The sequence below is a fragment of the Protopterus annectens genome, chromosome 1.part0 (genome assembly GCF_019279795.1).
Source record: "Protopterus annectens isolate FY-2018-M chromosome 1.part0, PAN1.0, whole genome shotgun sequence".
Classification (NCBI taxonomy): Eukaryota; Metazoa; Chordata; order Ceratodontiformes; family Protopteridae; genus Protopterus; species Protopterus annectens.
Window position 1 is genome coordinate 1,413,241,584 of NC_056725.1, and position 27,707 is coordinate 1,413,269,290.

Here is a 27,707-nt window from a genome sequence, read left to right on the forward strand (position 1 = left end):
AAGTGTTTCTGCAGCATCTGCAGCAATTTGGTTCTGAACTGACAAAAATCTGTGCAGTAAAGACATATTACAAAAAATATACTAAAATAATGCAACACTATAATGGGCAAGCTAGCCTGGTTTACTGTCCTCCTACAATTTCTGGTTAAATTAAAATATCTTCGGTATGCATCATTTCTGAGATACAACATGTGAAACAGTATATATTTTATTATATATGTGCACACATGCACACACTTGAGCTACAGAAACCTCAAGAATACAACTAGTAAACTCACCAAATGAAAAGCTGGCAGGGCACTTCTCTTCAATGCAAACTTCTCAAAAGGAAAAATTACTAGACTGACAGCCATCCATATAATCCAGTGGTGCTGTGGTAGCGCTGTCGCCTAACAGTAAGACGTTGTCCCGTTTGATTCTCAGTTAGAGCGTCTTGTCTGGAGACATGCGTGAATGGGCGTACCTTCATTGAAGGTTGTGTGTCAGGGCTGGCAACTCAGCATGTAAAAATAGACTGCCAATCATTAGCGGACCGGAGTTCCGCTGTAGCGACCCCTAACCGGGAAAAGCCGAAAGACACAACAACTGCTATGGTCATGCAGCTGTCAATTTTATATTCATGTTTTACCCCTTATTCCACCTTACTTTATTTTCTGAACGATGACTACTGAAAAAAGGTTAGCAGGAATATATATACATACAAACACTGTGTTACAGCCCATGCCATTACCTAAAAAGAAGTATTGATACTGTCTGTTTAGCACTCTGCAGTGATTTGTGGCAAATTGTGATCTTCAAGTTCTCATTCTTTTGTTAGCTCAAAGAGTGCAGTACCTCCTTTCACAAGGAACAGCTGCTGTACAGCTCATACACCTAAAATAAATTCAGTGAACAAAACAATTCTGCTACAGTTAAAATGTTAGCATTTACTGTTAATGCTTCATGAACAGGAATTTTTCATTTACATGCTAAACAATGCTGACAGTGAAATTTTAAGTTATGTACATAAGGATTCAGTTTACATCTCTGTACAAATATCTTTACCAAATTCTGAACATAAAGATACTACTGTGTAAGCCAATATTATACAAACATCATATAAAAACTGAAAAAATGCAGTGTATCTAGCATTCTTGAACACTGTCCAGAACAGATGTTATTCTAAAATAATGTTTCTCATTAAAACAGACATGTCTGCATGCTAAAATATGACATAAAACAAAGTTTAAAATTACAATTCAATTAAAAGGCTCTTTTTAAAAAACTAAAATGTCCATAAATAAGAGAACATGGTTTGGTAACTAATATCTGGAAAAGTAACCCATAAAAAGTGGGTTGGAAAAAATGCTTGTGAAGTAATAATTTATCTGAAGAAAAGTGGTGGCAGCTGGAAATGTCCTACAAAGGTATTCAACCACCATGTGGTATTTTCAAATTTTGTCTTCACGCTGAACAGTCTCAAAAGGTACCAATATATACACAGTACTAAACAATCCAGATTTAAGATGCTATGTTGTTTTTCGGAACCCTTTCAATATAGGATATATGTTTTCAAATGCTTCGTAAATTTCTGCTCGGACTTTAGCACCTAGAATAAATATATCAATAAAACAAGTGTGAACTATACAAATCAAATTACAAATGTTTAACAAAATAACATTACAAGTATTACTAACTCATTTCCTCAGTATAACACTCACATCAAACAAAAACACTAAATGCTACAATGCAACTCTCAGAAAAGACTGTTGTGAAAAATGAAATACATCTAAACTGTAGGATAAAAAGTTCACAGAAAAAAATTCAGTAAAAAAGTGCAAGAAAGCATCAGCCAAGCTAGACTTTTTACAGTATAATACCTTGTACCATCTGCAGTTGAGGCCCATAGGATCAGTGCAAATCAGCCCTTAAGGACATGCCATGTAGAAAAGAAAAGTACAGTTTTGTACCTACCATAAATGTAGATGTCCGAACAGGATAGCATCTGCAGTCCTTACAAATGGGTTGTCCTGTCGTCAGTCAGCCCTTCGGTCGGCCGGATTCCAAAGTCTGGGTCTGGCCTCGGCTGGTGTCGCACTTCACCCGACGTCATCTCTGCTGGTCTTCGGGTATAAAGGCATCAGCCGACGCCATTTTCCTCAGTGTTTCTTGCCCCAGATGCCAGTTGCCCTCTTGGTAAGCTAAATTTTTGGATAAATGCCAATGTTTCCAAAAAAGTAGAAGGCAAACACAAAAAATAAGCATGTATGTACATATATAAAAACAAATACACCATAAGAGATCCCCCCCAGCTAGCTATTAGGTGGGTAAATACCCTAGGAGTACCACAGAGGGGAAGGAGGAGGTAATCCTGACTGCAGATGCTATCCTGTTCGGACATCTACATTTATGGTAGGTACAAAACTGTACTATGTCCTTCAAGGATGCATCTGCAGTCCTTACAAATGGGTAGAATACCATAGCCAAACTAGGGGAGGAGGAAGAAGAATTATGGTGCAGTCAGGATCCCTTGCAAAACAGCAGTGGCAAACCCTGCTCGGGATCTAGAGTATAGAGGTAAGTTATAATGCTTGGCAAATGTATGCACGGAGGTCCAAGTAGCAGCCTCAATAATGTCCTTGGTAGCCACTCCTCGTAAGAAAGCTGTGGTAGTGGCTGTAGCCCTTGTAGAATGAGGCCTTATGTTCTGTGGAATTTGCTTTCCATGGTAGGAGTAACAGAATCTTATGCAATTTCCTATCCACTTGGAGATTGTCTGTTTGGAAATTGCTTTTCCTTCCCTTCCTGTTGCATAAGCTACTAGAAGCTGGTCAGTCTTTCTATTGCCCTTGGTTCTGTCCAGGTAGTAGCGCAACTGTCTATGTACATCCAAGGTATGCAGCAGTCTTTCCCCCGTTCTGTGGATTGGGGAAGAAGGTAGGTAGGTGGATTGCCTGGTTTAGAGATACTCTGGATACCACCTTAGGCATAAATGTAGGATTAGTTCTCATGGACACTCTATCTTGATGGAAGATTAGGAAGGGTTGTACTGCCATTAAGGCCTGTAGTTCCGAAACCCTTCTTGCTGAAGTAATTGCCAGTAGGAAAGCAGTTTTCCAGGATAGGTGTTGAAGATCTGCTGTTGCTGCTGGTTCGAATGGAGGGAGTGTCAATTTTTCTAGCACAAAGTTCAAGTCCCATGCTGGTAATGGTGGTTTCCTAGGAGGTTTTACATTCTTGATTCCTCTGAGGAACTGCCTGAGTAGAGGGTGTGAGAAGACAGGGGGATCGAAGCTGTATTCTGCAGAAATAGCTGATGCATGTATCTTGATGGAGGAATAGGACAGGCCTGTATGGAGAAGCTCTGCCAAATACTCCAAGATGTTGGCAATATCTATCTTTGACACATCTTTCCCTTTTTCAATACTCCAAATGACAAACCTTTTCCATTTTCCTGCATAGTTCCTTCTTGTTGAGGGTCTGCGGGCCTCAAGGATAATGTCTTTAACCCTTTGGGATAAATCTGGGTTAGTTGCTCCTATGTAATGTTCCAGGCAGTCAGTTGCAGAGTTTTCAGGTTTGGATGCAGGATGTTGTAGTCGCTCTGAGTTAACATCAAAGGAATCGGGGGTAGTGTCCACGTTCCCCCCAGAGACATGCTCCTCAGCAATGGATACCAATGTTGTCTTGGCCAATTTGGAGCTATCAGAATTATCCTTGGACATTCCTCTTTGATTTTCAGTAGTACCTTGTGCATCAAAGGAAGAGGTGGAAATGCATATGCTGTCAGGCCTTTCCAACTGAAGGATAGAGTCCACCTTCCAAGCAAGTGGGTGGTATGTCCTTGTGCAGAATTTTTTGAGCTGGTGATTTAGTGGGGATGCGAATAGGTCTATTTGTGGCATTCCCCATTTCCTTGTGATGGCCTTGAAGATGTCCGGGTGTAGCATCCATTCGTGAGCATCCGAGGTAGTTCTGCTTAACATGTCTGCTAGGATGTTTTCTTTTCCCGGTACAAATATTGCCTGTAACTGAATGTTGTAGCTCAGAGCCATATTCCATAGGTCCAGAGCCATTCGACATAGGGGGTATGAATGAGTGCCTTCCTGTTTGTTGATGTACCACATGACTGTGGTGTTGTCTGTCCTTATCAATTGGCCTTCTTTGAGGAATGGTCTGAAATTCTGGATTGCTAGTTTTACTGCCAGCATTTCTTTTTGATTTATGTGCAGGTGCAGCTGATCTGGAGTCCATAAGCCTTGAATGCATTTGTCCAACATGTGGGCCCCCCAACCTAGGTCTGAGGCGTCCGTTGTGATGGTTTGGCTTGCTTGAATGTTGTGGAAGGACAAACCTGGGTTTGCCTGGCATGCTTGAGCCCACCATAGGAATTCTTGTTTCAGGCATGGGATTAGTGGTATTTCGGTTTCTAAGCTGTGCCTGTGTTGAGACCATAAATTCTTTAGGTACCACTGTAGCTTTCTCATATGCAGTCTGGCATGGGGGACCAGAATTATGCAGGATGCCATGAAGCCCAAGGCCTGCAGAACTTTCCTTGCTGTTAGTTTGTTCTGCTTTGTTAATGCCAAGAAGTAAAGAGGAAGTTGTTCTTGTTTTTCTGCAGTTAGGAATGCCATCTGTTTACTGTGTCCAATTCTGCACCCAAGAATGTTCTTGTTTGGGATGGTATCAGTCTTGACTTTTTTAAATTGACTGTGTATCCCAGGGCTTGTAGTAAGCAAATGACTCTTTGTAAGTCTTGTGTCAGCTTGCTTTGGTTGTCCGCTTGTATCAGGCAGTCGTCCAGGTATGGGTAAATTTGGATTCCCTGTAGCCTGCAATGAGCGATTACTGATGCCAGGCATTTCGTGAACACTCTGGGCGCAGTAGATAAGCCAAAGGGCAATGCTGAGAATTGATAATGCTCTGATCCTGCAAGAAATCTGAGGTATCTTCTGCAATTTGGTCGTATGGGGACGTGCAGGTATGCCTCCTTGAGATCTAGAGTTACCAGCCAACACTCCTTGCCCAGCATGGGAAGAAGTTGCTGTAGGGTCAGCATTTTGAATTTTGGAACAATGATGAATGTGTTTTAAGCGGACAGGTCGAGAATAGGTCTCCAATTTTTCTCTTTTCTTGGTACTAGGAAAAGTCTGGAGTAAAATCCTTTGCCCTGTTCTGTAGGTGGTACCCTTTCCACAGCTCTCATGTTTGTTAATTGAGCTATTTGTTTTAGAGCTTCTGTCTTTTGATTTGGTGGTAGGTTTGGCATTCCACTTTTTACTGGTAAGGTGTGGAAATGAAACCTGTAGCCTTGGTCTATAGTTTGCAAAATCCACTTGTCTCTTGTGATATAGTGCCAATTTTTTGAAAATAAGGCTAACTTTCCGCCTAAGGGTGCTGCTATTTGTTCCTTGGTAGGCGGTGTCGAGCCAAGTCACTGTGATTGTCCTGATGCAGTGGTAGTGGTTGTGTCTGTGCCTCGTTGGTTATTGCCTTGCCACTGACGTCCTCTGTAGGCACCTCCTCTGGACTGATTTCTGCCTCTGGAACGTCTATTCCTGCCTCTCTGAGATTTAGAGGAGTCTGGAAAGGACCAATTTTTGGAAGGCCAGTTCCTGCTAAACCTTGGGGGCTGAACCTGTAAGAAATCTTTAACTGTTTGTACAGATTTTGCCTTCTCTTCCATTTTCTTCATTACTTGTTGGGCAGGAGGACCAAATAGACTGACCTTATCCATAGGAGCATCTAATAGCTTTGTTTTAACATGATCCGTAAGACCTGCTCTTTCAACCATGCATGCCTTCTTATAACTGTGCCAGTCATGGCTGATCTAAATGAAGCCTCCAGTGCATCATAGCCACATTTTAAAGAATGGTTACTAACCTGCTGAATGTTATTCACCATTTCTAAAACATATTTCTTATCTAAGGAATCATCAGAGGACAGTTTCTTAGTTAACTGATCAAGCATAAACTCTTGGTATTGGATCATATGAAACTGACAGTTCAAAGCTCTAGCTGAGAGAGTAGCAGAGGTGTATACTTTTTACCCCATCTCTCTAAGGACCTGGATTCCCTTTCAGAAGGGAGAGGGTTTTTCGCTGAGGTCGAGGCTACTGCCTTAGGCCCCTGGGAGATAGTCTCAGGATCTGCAAGAGGAGCCTTGTATAAGTGGTGATGAGTGTCCGGTACCCTGTAAAACCTATCGGGCTTGGCAGGGGCTGGAGGTAAAGTATCAGGAGCAGTGCAAGCATCATTGAATGCATCATCCACAACAGGAAGAACTGGAGGTATAGCTAAGGGCCTATGTTGCGGTAAGTGTAGAAAGGTCCTAAGCCTTTTTCTTGAATCTGAGAAATCTTGTCCCTGCCATTGGAATTGCTCTCTCATGGCATGTAAGGTTTCCCCAAAGGAAAATTCCTCTGGTGGAGAGGCAGAAGGTATAGATTCTTCAGCATCGGAATCTTCATAAATAGAAAAAGGAGCCTCTGGATGGTCTGTATTGTCTGAATCATCAGAAGAGTCATCCGAGGACACTGGCTCAGGGGGCTCTGCTCTAGGTCTCTTTTCTGGAGGTTGAGAGGCCCTGTCTGGGTGAGATTGGGATCCCCTTATTAAAGAGATGAGATCCTCTGCCAGAGTAAGCATTTGGGAACTGGAACTGGGCCTGTGAGAGGGGGGCTTAACAGACACAGACTTGGCAGTTTTGGCTGCTTTAGCCCTGGCAAAGGCCTTTATAGACATGGCTGCAGGAGGCCTAGCAGCACCACGTGCTGGGTTAGAGACATCCAAAGGGATGGTGTCCGATAATTCTAGAGAAACTAGTGAAAAAACCGACCTGTTAGCTAGCGACCCTGGCTGTGTTGGCAGAGTAGAGGTAGCTTTCTTAGTCCAAGAAAATGCAAGTTGTGAAAGATAGTAATAAAACAGCTTTAATAATCCAATAAATAAAAACCTTAAAGTGTGTCCAATAAATAAAAACCTTAAAGTGTTCCAATAAATAAAAACCTTAAAGTGCTCCAATAAATAAAAACCTTAAAGTGTTCCACAGCCAGGGTCGCTAGCTAACAGGTCGGTTTTTTCACTAGTTTGTGGTGTCTTGTGCTTGTGGAAAACAATTCTAGAGAAACCACATTAGTAGGCAAAATTTCAGAGGCCGATTCAACTTGGGTAGCAGGGGCCTCGGTAGTAGTCATGGATTCGGCTGAAGCTTGACCCGTTTGCTCGGTTTCGGCTGAAACCGAGACACTCGCGGTTTGCTTAACCGTGGTTTCGGCCGAAACCGCGGACCGCGAGTGCCGGTCTTTTTCTTTGCGTTTCTTAACAATTTGAGAAGTCGGAGGATCCGACGGCATAATGTATGCAAAATCTGAGCCGAAAAACTGTTCAGCAAACTCCGACCGACGCCTAAGCGTTCGTCGGTTGAAGGAAGCACAGGCTAAACAGGCTGCTACGTCGTGGTCTGGGCCTAAACAAGGTAAGCAGTAAGAGTGGAAATCTTTATGAGGTATTTGTTTCCCACAAGTTAAACAGTTATTCACTTTTTCTGACATCGGCTGAGGCAAGAAAGAGTCCCCAATGGGGTACTTAGCTTTTTAGAAGTCTTCGAAGTAGTATTCGGTAGCAGTAATCTCTGGATCTGACCGACCGGCACTTGCGAACAGCTTCTGCTTCGGGCGCCACGCGGCAAGAAAGACTGAGGAAAATGGCGTCGGCTGATGCCTTTATACCCGAAGACCAGCAGAGATGACGTCGGGTGAAGTGCGACACCAGCCGAGGCCAGACCCAGACTTTGGAATCCGGCCGACCGAAGGGCTGCCTGACGACAGGACAACCCATTTGTAAGGACTGCAGATGCATCCTTGAAGGACATCACTACAAAAGCAAATCGCTGAAAAAGCCTTTCGATGCAGAGTATGACAAAATTCTCTATTCCAATACTTCACAAGGAATGGGGTACAATCACACATCTCCTTGTTTATTCACTTGTTTGGTCAGGTTCCACATGAAATGACTGCCAGATCAAATCAGGACAGGTCCCATACTCATTTTCACCTTCAAAGTCTTCATGACAACAAGGACCGTCAGTTATTCTAGTAGGTTCATGTGAAACCACTAGTCAAAACCAACGTGAATTCTCCTTCCTGCAAACAAAGCATCTACTGCCAGAATCAGTAATGCTCAGCTGCAGGAAGGAAAGACCCATCTTGAGGTCAGGTAAGAACAGTCCATACACTTGTCTGCTGTCCAATAACAGCCTGACATAAGAAGCAGATCCATATGCATATGCACAAGTCTCTGGTGCCACCGACACCTTACATTCCACTGCAAAAATCTACATTCTTGTGTGTGAAAAGCATTCAGGAAGACTGTGACCATGTTCTAGGCCAAACATGAACAAAGGGATTAAGACCCTATCATCCAAGCAGATAACGGAAGTTGACTGACGTTGGGATGCATCAAACACCCCGTTTATGTGTAAGTATATCCGGTCTGGGAGGAAGCTAGTGGTAATTGCCCATGGCCATTTCCAAAAGGAAAGAGAACTGTGGTTGTCTGGGCCAGAAGGGAGTCACCACAATGATCTTGGGTGATTCCTTCTAAGTACAATGGATGTTAATGGAAAGGGTGGAAAAGCATAAAGGAACACTGAACTTCCAGGCCTTCTTGCATTGAGTCCTGAAACAGAATCTTGCAAGTTGATATCAGAGAGGAAGCAGAGAGGTCTACTTGAGGAACGCCCCACAGATGGATAAAATCTTGGAAGACCCGCTGACCTAGTTTCCATTCATGAGAGTTTGCCCTAGTCTTGCTCAGCCTGTCTGCCACACAACTTTTCTCTGATGAAATGTAGGATTACTTGTAAAGTGATAGTGTTGTGAAGCTATATCCCAAGCTAACATGGCTAGTTTGCAAAGGAGTGTACGACATGGTCCCCTTCCTCCCTTGGCTTGTTGATGTATTACAGGACTCTGGTACTATCTGTAACATCTTGAGATGTCCTGGGGACCAAAAATGATTCACAGAGTTGAGTGCCTTGATCAAGTTAAGTAACTCTTTATGTGCTTGTGTCTGTCCTTGGTGTCTCACGCCCCCTGTACTTTAATCTCTTGTGAAACTGCTCACCAAGCAAAGTCTGATGCATCTGTGGTGACAATGCTTTGGAACAGGGAAGAAGGGGACACCTGGATCTAAGGACATTGGTCTCCCCCACCAAATGATTTCTGCTCTGACAAACCCCAGCTCTGTGACATGAAAAGACAAAGAGTGCTGGTGTTGGGACCAAAGAGACTTGTATCTCATCTCATATGGAGTCTTGCAAGGGCTATCATTAGAATCATAGAAACCATGAGACCCAAAATACTGAGGTACTCCCTTCACAGTGACTGAAGTTTGAGTAGAAAACCTTAGAAATAGATCCAGATACTAAAAAAGAAAGGAAGAAGTTCACAACTAAAGAAAAACTGAAAAATATAAAGTAAAGAGAATACACTAAAAAGGACACTGCTTTGTATGTAACACACAGATTAAATGGAATAACATTTTTCTACGAGAAAACCTTCAGTATGCAGAAAAAGGCAGCATGCTTCCTAAAGAGAAGGTAGAAAAAATAGGCAAGGGGGCAGGTGAAAAGGAAGAAATCAAAACCAAAAGCGAAAGGACTGAAGAACATTACTGCAAGAAAAAAGGAGAAGACAATGACAACATGGCTGAAGCTGTGGACGTACAAAGCTAGCAGGATGAGAAAGTACAGTTGTGTACACTTACCATAAATGTAGATGTTCGAGTGTATTCATTGTTGCAGGCATCACATGTGGGTTATCTGCTTGCAGGTAACCCTCAGTCGGCCTGATTATCAAAGTTTTGGGTCCTGCTTCGGTTGCTGTCTCATCTTCCATGACATCAGGTAGTCAGGGGTATAAAGCATGCAGCCGATGCCATTACATCAGGTTTTCTTGCCCCAGATGTCAGGTGCCCCCATAATGGGAAGCAATTATATACCAGGTTACACCAACAACAAAGCAAATACACCAGAAAGTACAGTTGTGTACCCACCATAAATGTAGATGTTCAAGTGTATTCACTGTTGCAGTCATTACACTTGGGTTATCCTGCTGGCAGGCTACCCGCAGTTGGCCCGAGTTCCAAAGTCGTGGTCCGGCGTCAGTTGCTGTCGCCTCTTCCCTGACGTCAGTGCGCCAGGGGTATAAAAGATGCAACAGATGCCATTTTCTTCAGTTTTTCTTGCCCCAGATGTCAGGTGCCCCCAAACAGGAAAGGCTGGAAAAAATTATGTAAAAAAAACATGCATGTACCAAAATAACATTTCCTTCATCTACAAGCAAATACATCACATAAGTTGTAGAGAGTTGAGAAGTACAGAAAGGACCCAACAATGAAAAAGGGGGATGGTGGGTGGGTAATCTGGGCTGCAACAGTGAATAAACTCGAACATCTACATTTATGGTAGATAGACAACTGTACTATGTTCATCGTGTTTCACTGTTGCAGTCATTACACTTGGGTTGAATCCCAAAGCTGAGGTTGGGTGGCTGGGCCTAAATAGGATTAGGAGAGGCTACCAGGCCCTGCAGAACTGCAGTGGCAAAGTCTGCTCTGGATTTAGAGTAGAGAGGTAAGTGGTAGCGCTTAGTGAAAGTGTGCACTGAACTCCAGGTTGCAGCTTCTAAAATGTCTTTGGTTGGTACTCCTCTGAGAAAGGCTGCTGAAGTGGCTGCTGCTCTGGTAGAATGTGGCCTTATGCCCTTAGGCACTGATTTGCCATGTTGTGCATAGCAGAAGCGAATGCAGTGTCCTATCCATTTAGAAATGGTCTGCTTCGAGATAGGCTTTCCTTGTGATCCTGCAGCATAAGCTACAAACAGCTGCTCAGTTTTTCTGAAAGCTTTTGTTTTGTCCAAGTAGAAGCGTAGCTGTCTGTGTATATCCAAAGTGTGCAGAAGTCTCTCCCCTTTATTCTGGGGGTTTGGACAGAAAGTTGGCAAATGAATGGTTTGGTTAAGAGCCACACTGGAAACCACCTTTGGCATAAATGTTGGGTTTGTCCTTAGAGAAACCCTATCCTGATGGAAAATGATAAAAGGTTCCACTGCCATTAATGCCTGTAACTCTGGGACTCTTCTTGCTGAAGTTACTGCTAGGAGCAGAGCAGTTTTCCATGATAAGAATTTTAGATCAGCTGTGTTGGCTGGCTCAAAAGGAGGTAGTGTGAGCTTTTCTAATACAAAATTGAGGTCCCAAGTAGGTATTGGTGCTCTCCTTGGGGGGTCGTATATTTCTTGCCCCTCTGAGGTACTATCTTAGCAGTGGATGTGAAAAAATAGGAGGTTCCGTATTGTAATGAGCTGAAATGGCAGAGGCATGGATTTTAATAGATGAACAGGATAGGCCTTTGTCCAGCATCTCAGTTAGGTATTGTAAAATCTGAGGTATATTTGGAACAAGTGGTTCGAATCCTTGTGCCTGGTTCCAGTCACAGAATCTCTTCCATTTTTCTGCATAAGATTTCCTAGTGCTGGGCCTCCTGGCTTCTAAGATGACATCCATAACAGCTTTAGAGAGAGGTGTGGTCTGAGTGGCTATTATCTGCCATGCAGCCAGATTTAAGGTTCTGAGTTGACCGTGTAGAATCTGATTGTTTTGTTGAGTCAGATGATGAGGAATCTGAGGTAAAGTTCAGGCTGGGCCTCGAGACAAGCTCTTTAGGATTGGGTACCAGTGCTGGCGTGGCCAGTCAGGGGCAATCAGGATCATTTTTGGCTTCTCTTGTCTGACTTTTAGGAGTACCTTGGAAAGAAGAGGCAGTGGAGGGAAGGCATAAACTGTCAGGGTTTCCCAGCTGAACGAAAGAGCATCCACTTTCCATGCTTGTGGGTGATAAGTTCTTGTGCAGAATTTCTGTAGTTGGCTGTTGTGAGGGGTGGCAAAAAGATCCATGTCCGGGCGTCCCCATTTCCTTGTTATCATGTTGAAGACCTGTGGATTTAATTTCCATTTGTGTGGATCCATGAGATTTCTGCTTAGTTCGTCTGCCAGTGTATTTTTCTTTCCTGGCAGGAATTGTGCCTGCAGATGTACTTGATAGGTCAGTGCTGTGCTCCACAGAGTCATGGCTTGCCTGCAGAGGGGGTAGGAATGTGTGCCTCCTTGCTTATGTACCACATAACCGTGGTGTTGTCTGTCTTTAGCAATAATTGTCCTGGATGCAGTAAATCCTTGAAGGCTGTCAGGGCATTCTGTACAGCTAGCATCTCTTTTTGATTGATGTGTAGATGCATTTGTTCCTTGGGCCACATGCCCTGAATACATTTTCCTGCCATGTGTATCATCATCTTTCATGCGGACAGGGTGTCCCTCAGGACCAATCCTTTCTTTATTCCCAAGGTGATATCCAATGTGGCCCTCAATCAGTCCATTCATTTGCCAACCTTCTTTTCTAATCCACAGAACAAAGGGGAACGAATACTGCACTCCTTGGACGTGCACAGACAACATAGATTTTGCTTGGACAGAACTAAACCTCTCAGGAAATCTGAACAGCTGCTGGTTGCATTTCCAACAGGGGCAGAGGGGAAGGTCATTTCCAAGCAAACCATTTCTAAGTGGATAGGCCATTGCAATCATTTCTGATATAAGCACCATGGAAAACATACCCCACAGGGGATAAGACCTCATTCCACCAGGGCTGCATTTACCTCTACAGCCTTTCTTAGAGGTGTACCTACCAGGGACATCCTAGAAGCTGCTACCTGGAGTTCTGTTAAATACCTTCACCAAGCATTACCACTTGCCATTTTTTTTCTAAATCAAGAGCTGGCTTTGCCACTACAATCTTGCAGGGCCTTATAGCTGGTCCTAATGTTATATAATTGCCTCCTCCCTTCCTTAGTTTGGGAATCTATCCAAATGTGATTACTGCAACAGTGAAACACGAAGAACGTAGTACAGTTGTGTACACTTACCATAAATGTAGATGTTCGAGTGTATTCACTGTTGCAGTCCTGGTTACCCTCCCTCCAACCCCCTGACTTCTATTGACTATACCTCTATTCTTGTTTACTATGCTTAAAGCTATGTTCATCGTGTTTCATTGTTGCAGTCATTACACTTGGGTTAGCCTGCTGGCAGGCTACCCGCAGTCGGCCCGAGTTCCAAAGTCTTGGTCCGGCGTCGGTTGCTGTCTCCTCTTCCCTGATGTCAGTGCGCCAGGGGGTATAAAAGATGCAACCGACGCAATTTTCTTCAGTCTTTAATGTGGAAAATGTCAAGCTTGTCCATATATACATAGAGCTTTTTTTAATATTAATAATAAATATTTTAACTTGGAGGGCTCATATAATTGTAGAACTAATAGGGTAGTTTATGCCCTCAAATGTGGTTGTAATAAATTCTACATCGGTCAAACTAAGAGAATGTTTAAAGTTAGACTTTTAGAACATTTGAGGGATATAAGAAATAAAAAAAGAGAGCCCCTTAGCTCACCATTGCGAAATTCACAGAAATGTAAACAGTGATAGTTTAAAAGCTACTATTTTACAACAGGTAGCTAAAGCAGAACCTGATGAGCTAGTTGTGGGAAAATTACTTTTAAAAAAGGAAACTTTTTATTTTAAAATATGACACTTTATTACCTAAAGGTTTGAATACAGAATGTAGTTGGAAGAATGTTTAGTTTTTAGGTGTATATCAATTTTAATTGATTAATTAGTTAATTATGTAACAATGATTTTTGTGATTATACAATGTGTGTTTTAGTGCTGATACTTTACTCCTTGAAGGCTTACTGTGGCCGAGGCGCTAGAGAGAGAAATCAATAAACATGCTTTTTGGATCCTGTGCTGACTTTGGTTGTTTTGCTGTTTTGCTGTGTTCATTGTTGTTGCTGCTGCCATCCACTTTCCAAGCCTGTCTGTGGGGAGTCCTTGTGCAGAATTTGTTCAATTGGTAGTTCTGAGGGGAGGCAAACAGGTCTATCTCTGGGCTCCCCCATTTGTTTCTCAACATGTTGAATATCTTTGATTCCAGTTTCCACTCATGTGGGTCCATGAGACTTCTGCTTAGGTAGTCTGCCAGTGTATTTAGCTTGCCTGGCAGGAATTGAGCTTGTAGTTCCACTTGGTAGCTCAAGGCTGTGTTTCACAGAGCCATGGCTAGTCTGCAGAGAGGGTATGAATGGGTTCCCCCTGATTGTTTATGTACCACATAACTGAGGTGTTGTCCGTCTTTACCAATAATTGTCCTGGAAGAATGTGGTCCTTGAAGGCAGTCAGAGAATTCTGTACAGCTAACATTTCTTTTTAATTGATATGCAGGTGCATTTGACTCTGGTTCCATTTACCCTGAATGCAGAGCCCTGCCAAGTGATCCCCCCATGCATAGTCTGATGAGTCTGTTAGGGTTTGGGCGGCAGGGAGTAGAGTAAATGGCAGTCCCTTGTTTAGATGGCAGGCCTCTGCCCACCAAAGGAACTCTTGCTGTAGACAAGGTATGATAGGAATCATTGATTCTAAGTCCTGAGAATGTTGACTCCATTGGCTTTTTAGATACCATTGTAGTTTCCACATATGCAGTCTTGCAAATGGAATTAGTAGAATGCAAGAGGCCATGAACCCCAGGACTAGCAGTATTTTCCTTGCAGACAGCTGGGTCTTTGTGGCCAGTAGTTTGAAGTAGGTTGTCAAATGAACTTCTCTGGCATGAGGTAGGCCATCTGGGAAGTTGTATTCAAGCTTGCTCCCAGGAATACAATTTGTTGGCAGGGTACTAGATGCGATTTATTTTCGTTTATAGTGTACCCCAGAGAATTAACAATTTCTTTACAAATGCCAGATGATTTAATAGTATGTCCTTGGCTTTCTGCCTGAATTAGACAATCGTCCAGGTATGGGTATATTTGAATATTTCTTTGCCTGCAAAATGCAATGACTTGAGCTAGGCACTTTGTGAATACCCTGGGTGCAGTAGATAAGCTAGGCACTTTGTGAATACCCTAGGCGCAGTAGATAAGTTAAAGGGCAGTGCAGAGAACTGACAGTGCATGTAGCCTGCTCTGAAGTGTAGGTATCTTCTGCAAGATTCCCTTATTTGGGATGTGCAGGTAGGCTTCCTTTAAATCCAGTGTTGCCAACCAGGCATTTTTTCCCAGCATGGGGAGCAGATGATGCAGAGCTAGCATTCTGAATTTTGGGATGTCCAAAAAAGTGTTTATGATAGACAGGTCCAGGATAGGACACCAGGAATGGTCTTTTCTGGGAAACAGAAAAAGTCTTGAGTAGAAACCTTTCCCCCATTCTTCTTCGGGGACAGGATGAATAACTCTGATGCTTAGAAGAAAGAGGACTTGGCTTTTGAGCCTCTGCCCACTGGTTTGGGGGCAGGTCTAGCCAACCGTTTGGGGTTGGTAAGGAATGGAAGTGAAATCTGTATCCTTGGAAAACTACATTTAAAACCCATTTGTCTTGGGTAATGAGTTCCCGGTTTTTTGCATGCAGGGCAATCTTTCCTCCTAAAGGAAGTCAGTTGAGCAGGGCTTGGAAGTTTTAAAGTTAAGTCATTGTGACAGTTTACCATAGGGGGGTGTCTTACTACTCCCAGCTTTGGAAGTGGAAGCCTCCAACTGCTTAGGCCTGGGAGTACCTTGGGACTGAAGCCTGGGTGTTCTGCTGTTTCTGAGTTTGGACTGAGAAGGCCTAGAAGAGGTGGGAAAAGACCAATTCTTAGTAGGCCAATGCCTACTAAATCTGGTAGGCTGTACTTGCAGGACATCTTTAACAGTTTGCATAGATTTAGCTTTTTCTTCCATCTTCTGCTTTGTTACCAAACAGGCGGTCTTGGTTTAAGGGAGCATCCAGTAATTTAGCTTTAGCATGATCTGGCAAGGGTTGCTCCTTAAGCCAAGCATGCCTTCTAAGTACAGACCCAGTCACAGCAGCCCTGCACGATGCCTCTAATGAATCAAAATCACATTGCAAAGTATGTTTTCCAACCTGCTCAGCAAAATGCATTAAATCCTGTAATTCTTTATTTTCAGCACAGTCAGGAATCAACATCATTTTCTGTTTAAGCAATCCAGTAATATGCTGCTAATACTTTAAAGCCCTAATGGCCAAAGTTGCAGAAGTGTATACCTTCTTACTCCATCTATCCAGGGCCCTGGAATCTCTATCAGAGGGGGTAGGGGTTTTGGCAGTAGTACCCCTTAATGCCTTTGGGTCCCTGTGAAATGGTCTCAGGATCTGCAGTAGGGTTCTTAAAGAGGAACTTGTGCGAGTCAGGTACATTGTAATACTGGTCAGGTTTTCTGGGAGCTGGAGGTAGAGAGTCAGGGGCCAGACTAGAGTCCAAAAAAGCATCATCTACAATGTTCAGTACAGGAGGGATAGCTAAAGGCCTGTGTTGAGGTAGGCGTAAGAATTCCCTAAACCTCTTTTTGGAGTCAGAATAATCCTGGCTTTCCCAGCAAAAATGCTTCCTAAGAGTATGCAAGGTTTCACCAAAAGAGAAATCCTCTGAAGGGAAAGCAGAAGGGATGGAGTCCTCTGCATCAGAATCCTCATAGGTAGATAAGGGCAACTCCTGGTCATCAGAAAAAAACAGAAATTTCAGAATCCTGATAAAAAGAATCAGAAGGAAAATCAGTCCTATGTCTCAGAGGGAGAAGGGTGGCTTCCCCTGATTAGAGTAAGAAGATCTTCAGCCATTCTTATCTGTGTTTTAGGCATAGGGGCCTGACCATGCGGTCTGGGCGTCAGTTTAAGCATGGATCACGTTTTAGGCCTTGTAGAAGAAAATGGCATCCGTTTAATATGCAAGTCAGTAGGCCTGAATACACCCTCAGAAGCCAGTGCCTGCACAGCGGCTCCGGACCCATCCAAGGCAGAGACATCCGCAGGTTCCACAGTCGAAGAAGCATCTCGCGGCATGCTGGACTCTGAATGGGTCTCAGTAGAGGCCTGCAAATCTGAAGTAGCGGGTATCAGGGGCTGTGAAAACGCCTTACTGAGTACCGGCAAACTGGCGACTAGCTTAGGAGAAGCGTCGTCTGCAGCTTTGGACCTATGCGGTCTGTCTCTGTCCTTATCTTTGCGTTTTTTCGGAATGTCGGTAGTCGGGTGGCTTACCAAAGCCATTTCTGGATAATTGAAGAGTACTAAAATATGTACATGTGAAAATGAACCGACGAATAGTTCGAGGTTTAAATAAGGCACAAAACCGACAGTGAGGTACGTCGTGGTCTGGGCCTAGGCAAGGAATGCAGTACGAATGAAAATCTTTATGAGGTATTTGCTTTCCACAAGAAATACAATTGTTAACATTTACTGACATTGGTTTAGAGCAAGAAAAAGGATCCCCAACGAGGTACTTAACTTAGTTAAAGACTTTGGATCTGAAACTCGAAAAAGAAAATTTCAGGAGTCGGCCGACCGGCACTTGCGAACTGCTTCTGCTTCGGGCACCACACGGCAAAAAAGACTGATAAAATGGCATCTGCTGCATGCTTTACACCCCTAACTACCGGATGTCATGGAAGATGAGACAGCAACCGATGCAGGACCCAAGACTTTAATAATCAGGCCAACTGAGGGCTACTTGCAAACAGATAACCCAATGTGATGACTGCAACAGTGAAACACTAAGAACATCTGCATGCTTGCAAATGTACTATGCAATGAAAACTGTAGGATTAATAAAGACTAATGGTGATGTAGATCACTTATTTGCAACAACTGATAGAACAGATATTACTGAATTAGAAACTGAAAATTCTTCAGATCTGCTCTGAAAAGATATTCTTGTAATTGGAGATTCAATTATTAGAGGAACTGAATCTTACATTTGCAGAGAAGATAATGAACATGAAATTGTGTTATGCTTGCTAGGAGCAAAAACACAGGATGCTAGACAAGCCTTAGAATGGTTTAATGTAAGACAGTATGGATCTGATTTTATTTATTTTCGTACAAATGATCTCATCTGCAAAGACTCTGACTGTTGGGTTAGATAGTATAGCTTGCAGTAGTGTTAGGCCTTTTTTTTTGTTAGAGAGTCAGGTTACTGTGAATGAAAAGATTTTTTGGGTAAATGCCTACATGAAAAAAATGTCACATTTTAAAAAATAAACACAAAAGCCAGAAGTAGTAGCTGTACTGAACCCACTAAAAGTAATGCAGGCTGCAAATCACCACACAGTTGTAGAATGCAAAATCCATTTTATTAACTTCAGACCAAAAAAATCCAAGGATGAGTGCTTTTGTCCAGAAAGATCTAGACTTCAGACAATTTACCCCACATAGTTACTTCCTTATTATACAGTTCAAACAGGAAGTTCCACCCAGTTAAAAACTAATCAATTATGCCATTAAAAGCACAATATTTACAGTCACTGAATTTAAGAAGTAGACAAAAAGTACAGTTGTGTACACTTACCATAAATGTAGATGTTAGAGTGTATTCACTGTTGCAGTCATTACATTTGGGTAATCTGCTGGCAGGTTACCCTCAGTCGGCCTGAATTCCAAAGTCTTGGGTCCTGCGTTGGTTGCAGTCTCCTCTTCCATGACGCAAGGGGTATAAAACATGCAGCAGACGCCATTTTCTTTAGTTTTTCTTGCCCCCAAAAAAGGTAGCAATATTCTAAAGATATATATATATATATATATATATATATATATATATATATATATACACACACACACACATACATATTTATATATATATATATCTATATATATATATCTATATATATATATATCTATATATATCTATATATATATATATATATATATATATATATATATATATATATATATATATACACACACACACACAAACACACATGCATCAATATAAACTTTACCTTCATCTACAAGCAAACACACCACATAGGTTGTAGATGATAGTGAAGGAAAGATAAACTGTAGAATGACAGGGGGGTGGCGGGAGGGTAACCTGGACTGCAACAGTGAATACACTCTAACATCTACATTTATGGTAAGTGTACACAACTGTACTATGTTCTTCGTGTTTCACTGTTGCAGTCATTACATTTGGGTAGAATCCCAAAGCTATGGTTGGGAGGCTGGAGCTAGACAGCATTAGGTGAGGCTATAAGGCCCTGCAGCACTGCAGTGGCAAAGCCTGCCCTGGACTTGGAGTAGAGAGGCAAATGGTAATGCTTTGTGAAGGTGTGAACAGAACTCCAAGTAGCAGCCTCTAGAATGTCCTTGGTTGGTACTCCTCTGAGAAAGGCTGCTGAAGCAGCTGCAGCCCTGGTGGAGTGAGACCTAATGCCCTTGGGCACAGGTTTGCCATAGTGTAAGTAGCAGAAATGGATGCAATGGCTTATATACTTGAAATTGTCTGCTTTGAAATAGCCTTTCCTTCTGATCCTGCAACATATGACACTAGTAATTGCTCAGTTTTTCTTAGAGCTTTAGTCCTGCTCAAGTAGAATCTTGGCTGTCTGTGTACGTGCAAGGAATGCAGAATTCTCTCCCCTTTGTTCTGCGGATTTGGATAAAAAAGTTGGCAGATGAATTGTTTGGTTAAGAGCCACACTGGAAACGACTTTAGGTATAAAGGTAGGATTTGTCCTCAGACACCCCCTGTCTGGGTAAAATATGATAAAAGGCTCCACAGCCATGAGGGCCCGTAGCTCTGAGACTCTTCTTGCTGAAGTAATTGCTAGTAGCAGAGCTGTCTTCCATGACAAGAACTTTATATCAGCGGTAGCAGCTGGTTCAAATGGAGGCAGGGTGAGCTTTTCCAACACATAACTGAGGTCCCATGCAGGTAATGGTGATCTTCTAGGAGGCCTTAATTTTTTGGCTCCTCTAAGATACTGCTTTAGTAAAGGATGAGAAAAGATTGGTGGATCTGTACTGTAATGAGTCGAAATGGCAGAGGCATGGATTTTGATTGATGAAAAAGACAGGCCTTTGTCAAGCATCTCAGTTAAGTATTGTAATATCTGTGGAATACACGGTTCTGCTGTATCAGTACCTTGTGCTTGATTCCATGCACAGAATCTCCTCTTCCATTTGTCAGCATAAGATATTCTAGTACTAGGCCTTCTGGCTTCCAAAATGACATCCATCACAGCTTTACTGAGAGGTGTTGTCTGTATGATTACAGGATTAACCATGCCGCCAGGTTCAGAGTCTGTAGTTGATTATGCATGATCGGATTGTTTTGCTGGGACAGTAGTTGTGGTTTTTGAGACAAGGTCCAAGCTGGGTATTGAGACAAGTTCCTTAGGATTGGGTACCAGTATTGGCGGGGCCAGTCTGGGGCAATTAATATCTTTGGCTTCTCTTGTCTGACTTTTAGGAGGACCTTGGGTAGAAGAGGCAGAGGAGGAAAGGCATAAACTGATAGGTTTTTCCAACTGAAGGATAGGGCGTCCGCTTTCCATGCTTGTCTGTGATAAGTCCTTGTGCAGAATCTTTTCAGTTGATAATTTTGAGGAAAGGCAAATAGGTCTATGTCTGGGTTCCCCCATGTCTTTGCCATCATGCTGAAGACTTGTGGATTTAGTTTCCACTCGTGAGGATCCATAAGGTTTCTGCCTAAATCGTCTGCCAGAGTGTTTTGTTTTCCTGGCAGGAATTCAGCTTGAAAATTTATTCGGTAGGTCAAAGCTGTGCCCCACAGTGCCATGGCTAATCTGCAAAGGGGGTAGGAGTGTGTGCCCCCTTGCTTGTCTATATACCACATGACTGTGATGTTGTCCGTCTTTGTCAGTAGTTGCCCTGGATGAAGTAAGTCCTTGAAGGCTGTTAGGGCATTTTGAACAGCTAGCATCTCTTTCTGGTTGATATGTAGATGCATTTGATTTGGTGCCCATATGCCCTGAATGCATCTTCCTGCCATGTGGGCCCCCCAGGCATAATCTGATGCGTCTGTTAAGGTTTGGCTGGCAGGGGGTAGAGTGAAGGGCCGTCCCATGTTTTGGTGACAGGCCTTTGCCCACCATAGAAACTCCTGTTGCAGGCAGGGGATGAGAGGAATCATTGTTTCCAGACTGTGTGAATGTTGACTCCATAAACTTTTTAGGTACCATTGTAGTTTCCTCATATGCAGTCTTACATATGGAATTAGTAGGATGCAGGATGCCATGAAGCCTAGAGTCTGCAGAATTTGTCTTGCAGAAGACTGGGTTTTTGTTGCCATCAGTTTGAAGTAAGTAATCAGTTACCTTGGTCTGGCGTGAGGTAAGCCATCTGAGCAGTTGTATTCAAGCTTGCACCCAGGAATGTTATCTTTTGAGAGGGTACCAGCTGTGATTTCTTTTCATTTACTGTGCACCCTAGGCATGTTAGAAGCCTTTTCACAAATGCCAGGTGTCCTAGAAGAGTGTCCTTGTTCTCTGCTTGAATGAGACAGTCCAAGTAAGGATACAATTGAATACTTCTTTGTCTGCAAAATGCAATTACTGGTGCCAGGCACTTTTAGACCCTGGGCGCAGTAGATAAGCCAAAGGGCAGTGCAGAGAATTGGTAGTGCATTAAACCAGCCTTGAATCTGAGGTATCTTCTGCATGACTATCTTATTGGGACATGTAGGTATGCCTCTTTTAGGTCTAAAGTCACCAGCCAAGCATTCTTGCCCAGCATGGGCAGAAGCTGTTGCAAAGTGAGCATTCTGAATTTTGGAATGTCCAGGTATGTGCTCAAAATCGATGAATCCAGTATTGGCCGCCAGGCCTTGTCCTTTCTGGGTACCAAGAACAGTTGAGTAAAAACCTTGTCCTTTTTCCTGTTCTGGTACTGTCTGAATGGCCCCCATATCCATGAGGGACGCAACCTGTTTCTGTGCCTCTGCCCATTGATTTTTTGGCAGATCTGGCCAACCATTCGTCATTGACAGACTGTGAAAATGGAATCTGTATCCCTGTGATACGATGTTTAGTACCCACTTGTCCTGGGTTATTAACTGCCAATTTTGAGCAAAAAGTGCTATTTTTCCCCCTATGGGTGCTGCCAAAAGAAAAGTGCTTGGTGTAGGCAGAGGGAAATCATTGGGATTGCTTTCTGTAGGTTTGCGCTTTATTTCCTCCAGATTTGGAAGTGGATGCGCCCCATTGCTTTGACCTGTACGAGTCTTGAGCCTGGTACCTGGAACCCTTAGGGCATCTGGATTTGCCCCCTTTGAGCTCTGTCTGACACAGGAAAGGACCATTTTTTTGTAGGCCAGTGTCTACTGAATCTAGATGGCTGTACTTGCAAGAAATCTTTCACAGTTTGCATAGACTTAGCTTTGTCTTCCACTTTCTTTAAAACCTCTTCTGCCTTAATACCAAACAGAGAATCATGCTGTAAAGGTGCATCTAGCAATTTAGCTTTAACATGATCAGGCAAATTTTGTTCCTTTAACCAGGCATGCCTCCTAATCACAGATCCAGTAACTGCGGCCCTGCAGGAGAACTCTAAAGAATCAAAGCCACATTGCAAAGTATGCTTTCAAACTTGTTCAGCTGCATGCAATAATTCTTGCAATTCCTTATTTTATGCACATTCTGAAATTAACATCATTTTCTGTTTCAGCAATCCCATAACATGTTGTTGGTACTTAAGCATATGAAATTGACAGTTTAAGGCCCTGATTGCCAAGGTTGCATATGTATAAACCTTTTTTCCCCATCTGTCCAGTGCCCTTGAATCTCTGTCGGGGGGGGGGGGTAGGGTTTTTTGCTGTTGAGGCCTTAACTCCCTTTGGACCCTGTGAAATAGTTTCAGGATCAGCAGCAGGGTTTCTAAATAAAAATGTATGAGAGTCAGGGACCTTGTAATACCGGTCAGGCTTACTGGGAGCCAGAGGTAAGGAGTCAGGGGTCAGGCTTGACACCGAAAACACATCATCCACAATGTCTAAAACAGGAGGAATGGCTAAAGGCTTGTGCTGAGGGAGAAGGAGGAAATCCCCGAGACTCTTTTTTGATTCTGAGAAGTCTTGACCCTCCCAGTGGAAATGCTCCCTCAAAGTATGCAAGGTTTCTCCAAATGAATAATCCTCAGGAGGAGGTGCTGATGGAATAGACTCCTCAGCATCAGAATCCTCATAGGGAGGTAAAGATAATTCCTGATCAGAAGAGGAATCAGAAGTAATAGAAATCTGATCTGAAGATTCATAGTCAGTGTCTTGCCAAGGCCTCTTATCTGGAGGGGGATGGGTACCCCTGATCAAGGTAATAAGGTCTTCAGCCATTTTGATCATCTGTTTTGTAGGCATAGAGGCCTGTACATGTGGCTCAGGCGTCAGTTTTTTTAGTTTTAGGTGTCTTTGCCTTTGGTTTTGTAGCTTTTGTTGGTTTGATATAAAAATGCTGAGGTCTGAAGACACCCTCAGAAGCCGGTGCCTGCTCAGTGGCTCCGGACCCATCCGAGGGAGATACATCCGTCGGTGCAATACCTTGAGTATCTTGCGGCATGCCGGCTCCCACATGGGTGTCGGTAGAGGCCTGTGACTCGAAGGTAGCGGGTATCAGGGGCTGCGAAAGCACCTCACTGAGTACCGGCGAACTAGTGACTGGCTTAGGAGAAGCTTCCTGCCTTTCTCTGTCCTTTTCTTTGTGTTTTTTATGTACTCTGGTAGTCGGATTGCTAACAGACAACATTTCTGGGTAGTTAAATCTGTTTCCAAAATACTTAGATGCAAAAATATACCGACGCTTAACAGTGCGTTGGTTAAATCTAGCACAAAACTGACAGCCAGGAACATTGTGATCAGGGCCTAGGCAAGGAATACAGTATACATGGAAAGCCAGATATTTGCTTCCCACAAGTAATACAATTAACTTTTTCTGACATTGGTAAAAAGCAAGAAAAAAGTTTCCCCCAACGGGGTACTTGGGTTTAGTGAAGACTTCGGTTCTGAAACTCAAACTCGAATATTTCAGTAGTCGGCCAACTGGCACTTGCGAAATGCTTCTGCTTCGGGCACCGCACGGCAAGAAAGACTAAAGAAAATGGCGTCGGCTGCATGTTTTATACCCCTGATGACCTGACGCCATGGAAGAGGAGACCGCAACTGAAGCAGGACCCAAGACTTTGGAATTCAGGCCGACTGAGGGCAACCTGCCAGCAGATTACCCAAATGTAATGACTGCAACAGTGAAACACGAAGAACATCATACAAACTGAAAAAGTTCATGGAACACACCACCCTAAAAACACACTATATATAAGCACTGCTTTATAAAATGACAATGTACAATAAATATTTAAATACGTTTGACTGTTAAAACAATAAATGTGTAATTAAATACTAAACAATAGACAGAGTAGAAAATGTTAAGAGAAATAAATACACTTTAACATAATAAATGCTGAACATGTGAATTATTTAAAATGTTAAAAGGCATAATGGAGAAATTATATAGTGCCTTTAGTTTTAAAATTGGGCTAATGGAAATATGCTCATTCAGGCCTGGCCAGTTCCCAGCATTCAAATGTAATTGCCAGTATAATTCTCTTTTCTCAGTAATAGTGACCATGCACCACCCCTCATGTTGATACTGATGTTGTCTATAATAAAAAATTGGAACTTATAGTCATTGCACTCCAAAACATGTTTGCTAAGAGAATTGGTTTCTTTTTTATTCCTTATGTCATATAGGTGTTCATGTATGTGATTTTTTAACTTTCTATCAGTCTTGCCTATGCAAAAGCAAGAACAGGTGGTACACATGGCACAGTAAATCACTTTTGTTGAGTTAAAGTTGTATTTCTGATTTCGATATTATTATTATCAGAAATATTGCCTTCTTTAATGTAACTGCAATAATTACACATCTGCCACATTTGTTCATAGAACCTGACCTGTGTTTTCAGTAAGAGTTACTGCTCTCAAATGTGTTTTTCATATTCTTGCCTTTCCTATATACCATAATAGGTTGTAGTCCTATTAGTGGTCTGATGTTCTTGTCATGTCTCAAAATAGACCAGTTTTTTGTTACGATGTTTCTTAATATCTAACTATCTTGAGTGAATACAGTGATGAAAGTCTTACCTTACTTGCAACATTAATGGTTTCTTGATTACTGGTGGAAGGACCACTATCAATCATATTACAAGAAAGTAAAGGTACATAAAACCCACGCTCTCTCGTTAACCACCTCAATCATTATATCACTAATGAACCTACAAGGATAGCCTCTTTTTTGAAACATATTTTTCAAGTTGTCACATTCATCTAAAAATTCATCAATACCAGATACCATATGAGCTGCACGCACAAACTGTCCCTTAACTATAGCTTTCTTTTGTTTGACTGGGTGTGTGCTAGAAAAATGCAGTAGTGAGTTCAAATACGTGCTTTTCCCCAAGTTTTTTGAAACAAACCTCTTATTTTCGTAATCCTTTTCCAGTAAGATGTCTTAAAAAGGAAATTTTGTCAAGGTCTCTGGTATAGGTGAACTTTAGAGATTCTGTGGTGGTTCCAATATAGTTTATAAAATCATCAATAGCATCAACAGGTTCATCCCAGAGAACAAACATATCATCCAAAAACCTGGTGTAAAATTTAATGTGCTCAAAATAACATTTAGAAAAAAGAAATTTCTTCTCCCATTGCCTAACTACAATATTTGCATATAAACCACCACATGCAGACCCCATAGCCACTCCTTGTTGTAAGTACATTTCTTTGTTAAACAAAATGAAGTTTTTAAGGACAATTTCCATCAGTTGTGAAAAGACCAAAATCTGGAAGTATGAGATATTCTTTTCATATAAGAAATCTGTAAACCCCTCCAAACCAATTGTGTGAGGTATGACTGAATAAAGGTTCTTAATATCGATAGTAATAAAAACAAAAGTGTCCTTGAAAGGTCTCATCTATAGCTTGTAAGAAAGCTCCATGAATCCTTGCAGATGTGTCTCACTCAATATGTGTTCTTTTAATTTATTGTCCAGATATCTTGCATGGGGGGTGGGTAATGGACCCCTTGGAGTCATGGGTGGTTGGCTAAGATTTTTATGCAATTTTGGCAGCCCAAACATGACTGATATTTTAGGGCAGGGAACAGAGAGAAAATTAAGCACATCAATAGAAATTGAACCTTCTATAAATAAATCTTGGAGTGCATTCCTTATATGCTGGTAAGAAGTGTTCAATTCATTAATGGATGATCTTAAATATGCTTTTCCTTCTAAAATACAAAGCATTTGCTTGTTATAGTCCTCAAAGTCTATCAAGACAACACCTCCTTATCAGGTTTCATAATTCCAATAGTTTGTGAAAAGATTTTTATTTCGTCCATTACCTTATCATTCATGTCAGAGTTCCTACTAGAAAGCTTAGAGTTACGTACATCTAACTCACACGTGTTCTCAAAAAGTTGGACAATGGGATGAAGTGGGGGGTTATATGTACATGAGACGGCTAAAGGGTTGACAAAGGAACCAGGTGCAGAGTTTTTAAAAAGAATATTCAAGTTCAGCTTTTGTGTATACGTTCTTAAATCCATAAGAGTATTAGAACAGAAGCAACCATTGGAACAGGGGAGGGATGGTGAACAGAGAGGGGGAAAGAGGTACCAGTCCTGGAACAACAGGATGTAAATGCGGCTAACTTGTTGCATTCACCACCAAACAATTTAGGTGATGAAATGGACCCTTTACTCCCACCCTGCCACATAGTTAAACACTTTAGGTGACTTTAATGTGTACATTTTGTCCAGCATTGCTGTTAATTCTGAACACTGATTTGTTTGCCAAAGGATTCACTTTTGTACCATTACAGCCCCTAGATGTTTCTAATATGAACTGAACACTTCTTACCAGCATATAAAGAATGAACTCCAAGATTTATTTATAGAGGGTTCAACTTCTATTGATGTGCTTAATTTTCTCTGTTCTCTGTCCTAAAATATCAGTAATGTTTGGGCTGCCAAAATTGCATAAAAAATCTTAGCCAACCATCCATGTGACCCATAGTAGACACCAAGGGTCCATTACCCACCCCCATGCAAGATATCTGGATAATAAGTTAAAAGAACATATATTGAGTGAGACACATCTGCAAGGATTCATGGAGCTTCTTACAAGCTATAGATGAGATACCTTTCAAGGACAGTTTTGTTCTTTTGGCAGTAATGAGCCAACCATCTAGGTATGGAAACACACCAAATCCGAGCAGTCTCAAGTGAGCTGCTACTACTGCCATGCATTTGGTGAACCACCTGGAGGGCTGTGGTGAAACCAAAGGGCAGTAACTCTGAACTGGTAGTGACTGGCTCCCAGCCAGAAGTGCAAGAACCTCCTGGATTGCCTGTGCATTTTTATGTGATAGTACCCATCCTGGAGGTCAACTGAGCACATGAAGTAATCCTTTTCCAAAAACGAAGAATGGACTGTACTGTAAACATCTGAAATTTGGTTTGATGATTTGAGTTTGCAAAGATCTAGAATAGGTCTCCAGTCCCCTGTCTTTTTTGGCACTAAAGAATCTTGAGGAAATTCCGGATCCTATCTGGTCTGAGTAACTTTTTGGATGACTCACTTTTCTAGCAGCTTTTGTATTTCTTGTGCTTCTTGTTCCCTTTGATTGGGTGGAAAAGCTGGGATTTTTTTTTTTTTGTATTTTTGTAGGATGATGGATTGAGTGAAAAGGGTATAACAAAGTACAGTTGGTGTACACTTACCATAAATGTAGATGTTCGAGTGTATTCATTGTTGCAGTCATCACACTTGGGTTATCTGCCTG

At 42.2% G+C, this 27,707-nt stretch overlaps 1 protein-coding gene across 2 annotated transcripts in view; it reads right to left on the bottom strand.

Moving 5' to 3' along the window:
* Positions 1-906: 906 nt before the first annotated feature.
* Positions 907-27,707, bottom strand: part of LOC122798450 (TATA-box binding protein) — a 1,118,497-nt gene continuing 1,091,696 nt past the window's right edge. For both annotated transcript variants that reach the window (XM_044067383.1, XM_044067389.1), the window contains exon 8: positions 907-1,588. In XM_044067383.1, coding sequence (XP_043923318.1) covers positions 1,509-1,588 — 80 coding nt within the window. In that variant the 3' untranslated portion in view covers positions 907-1,508. The remainder of the gene's footprint in view (positions 1,589-27,707) is intronic.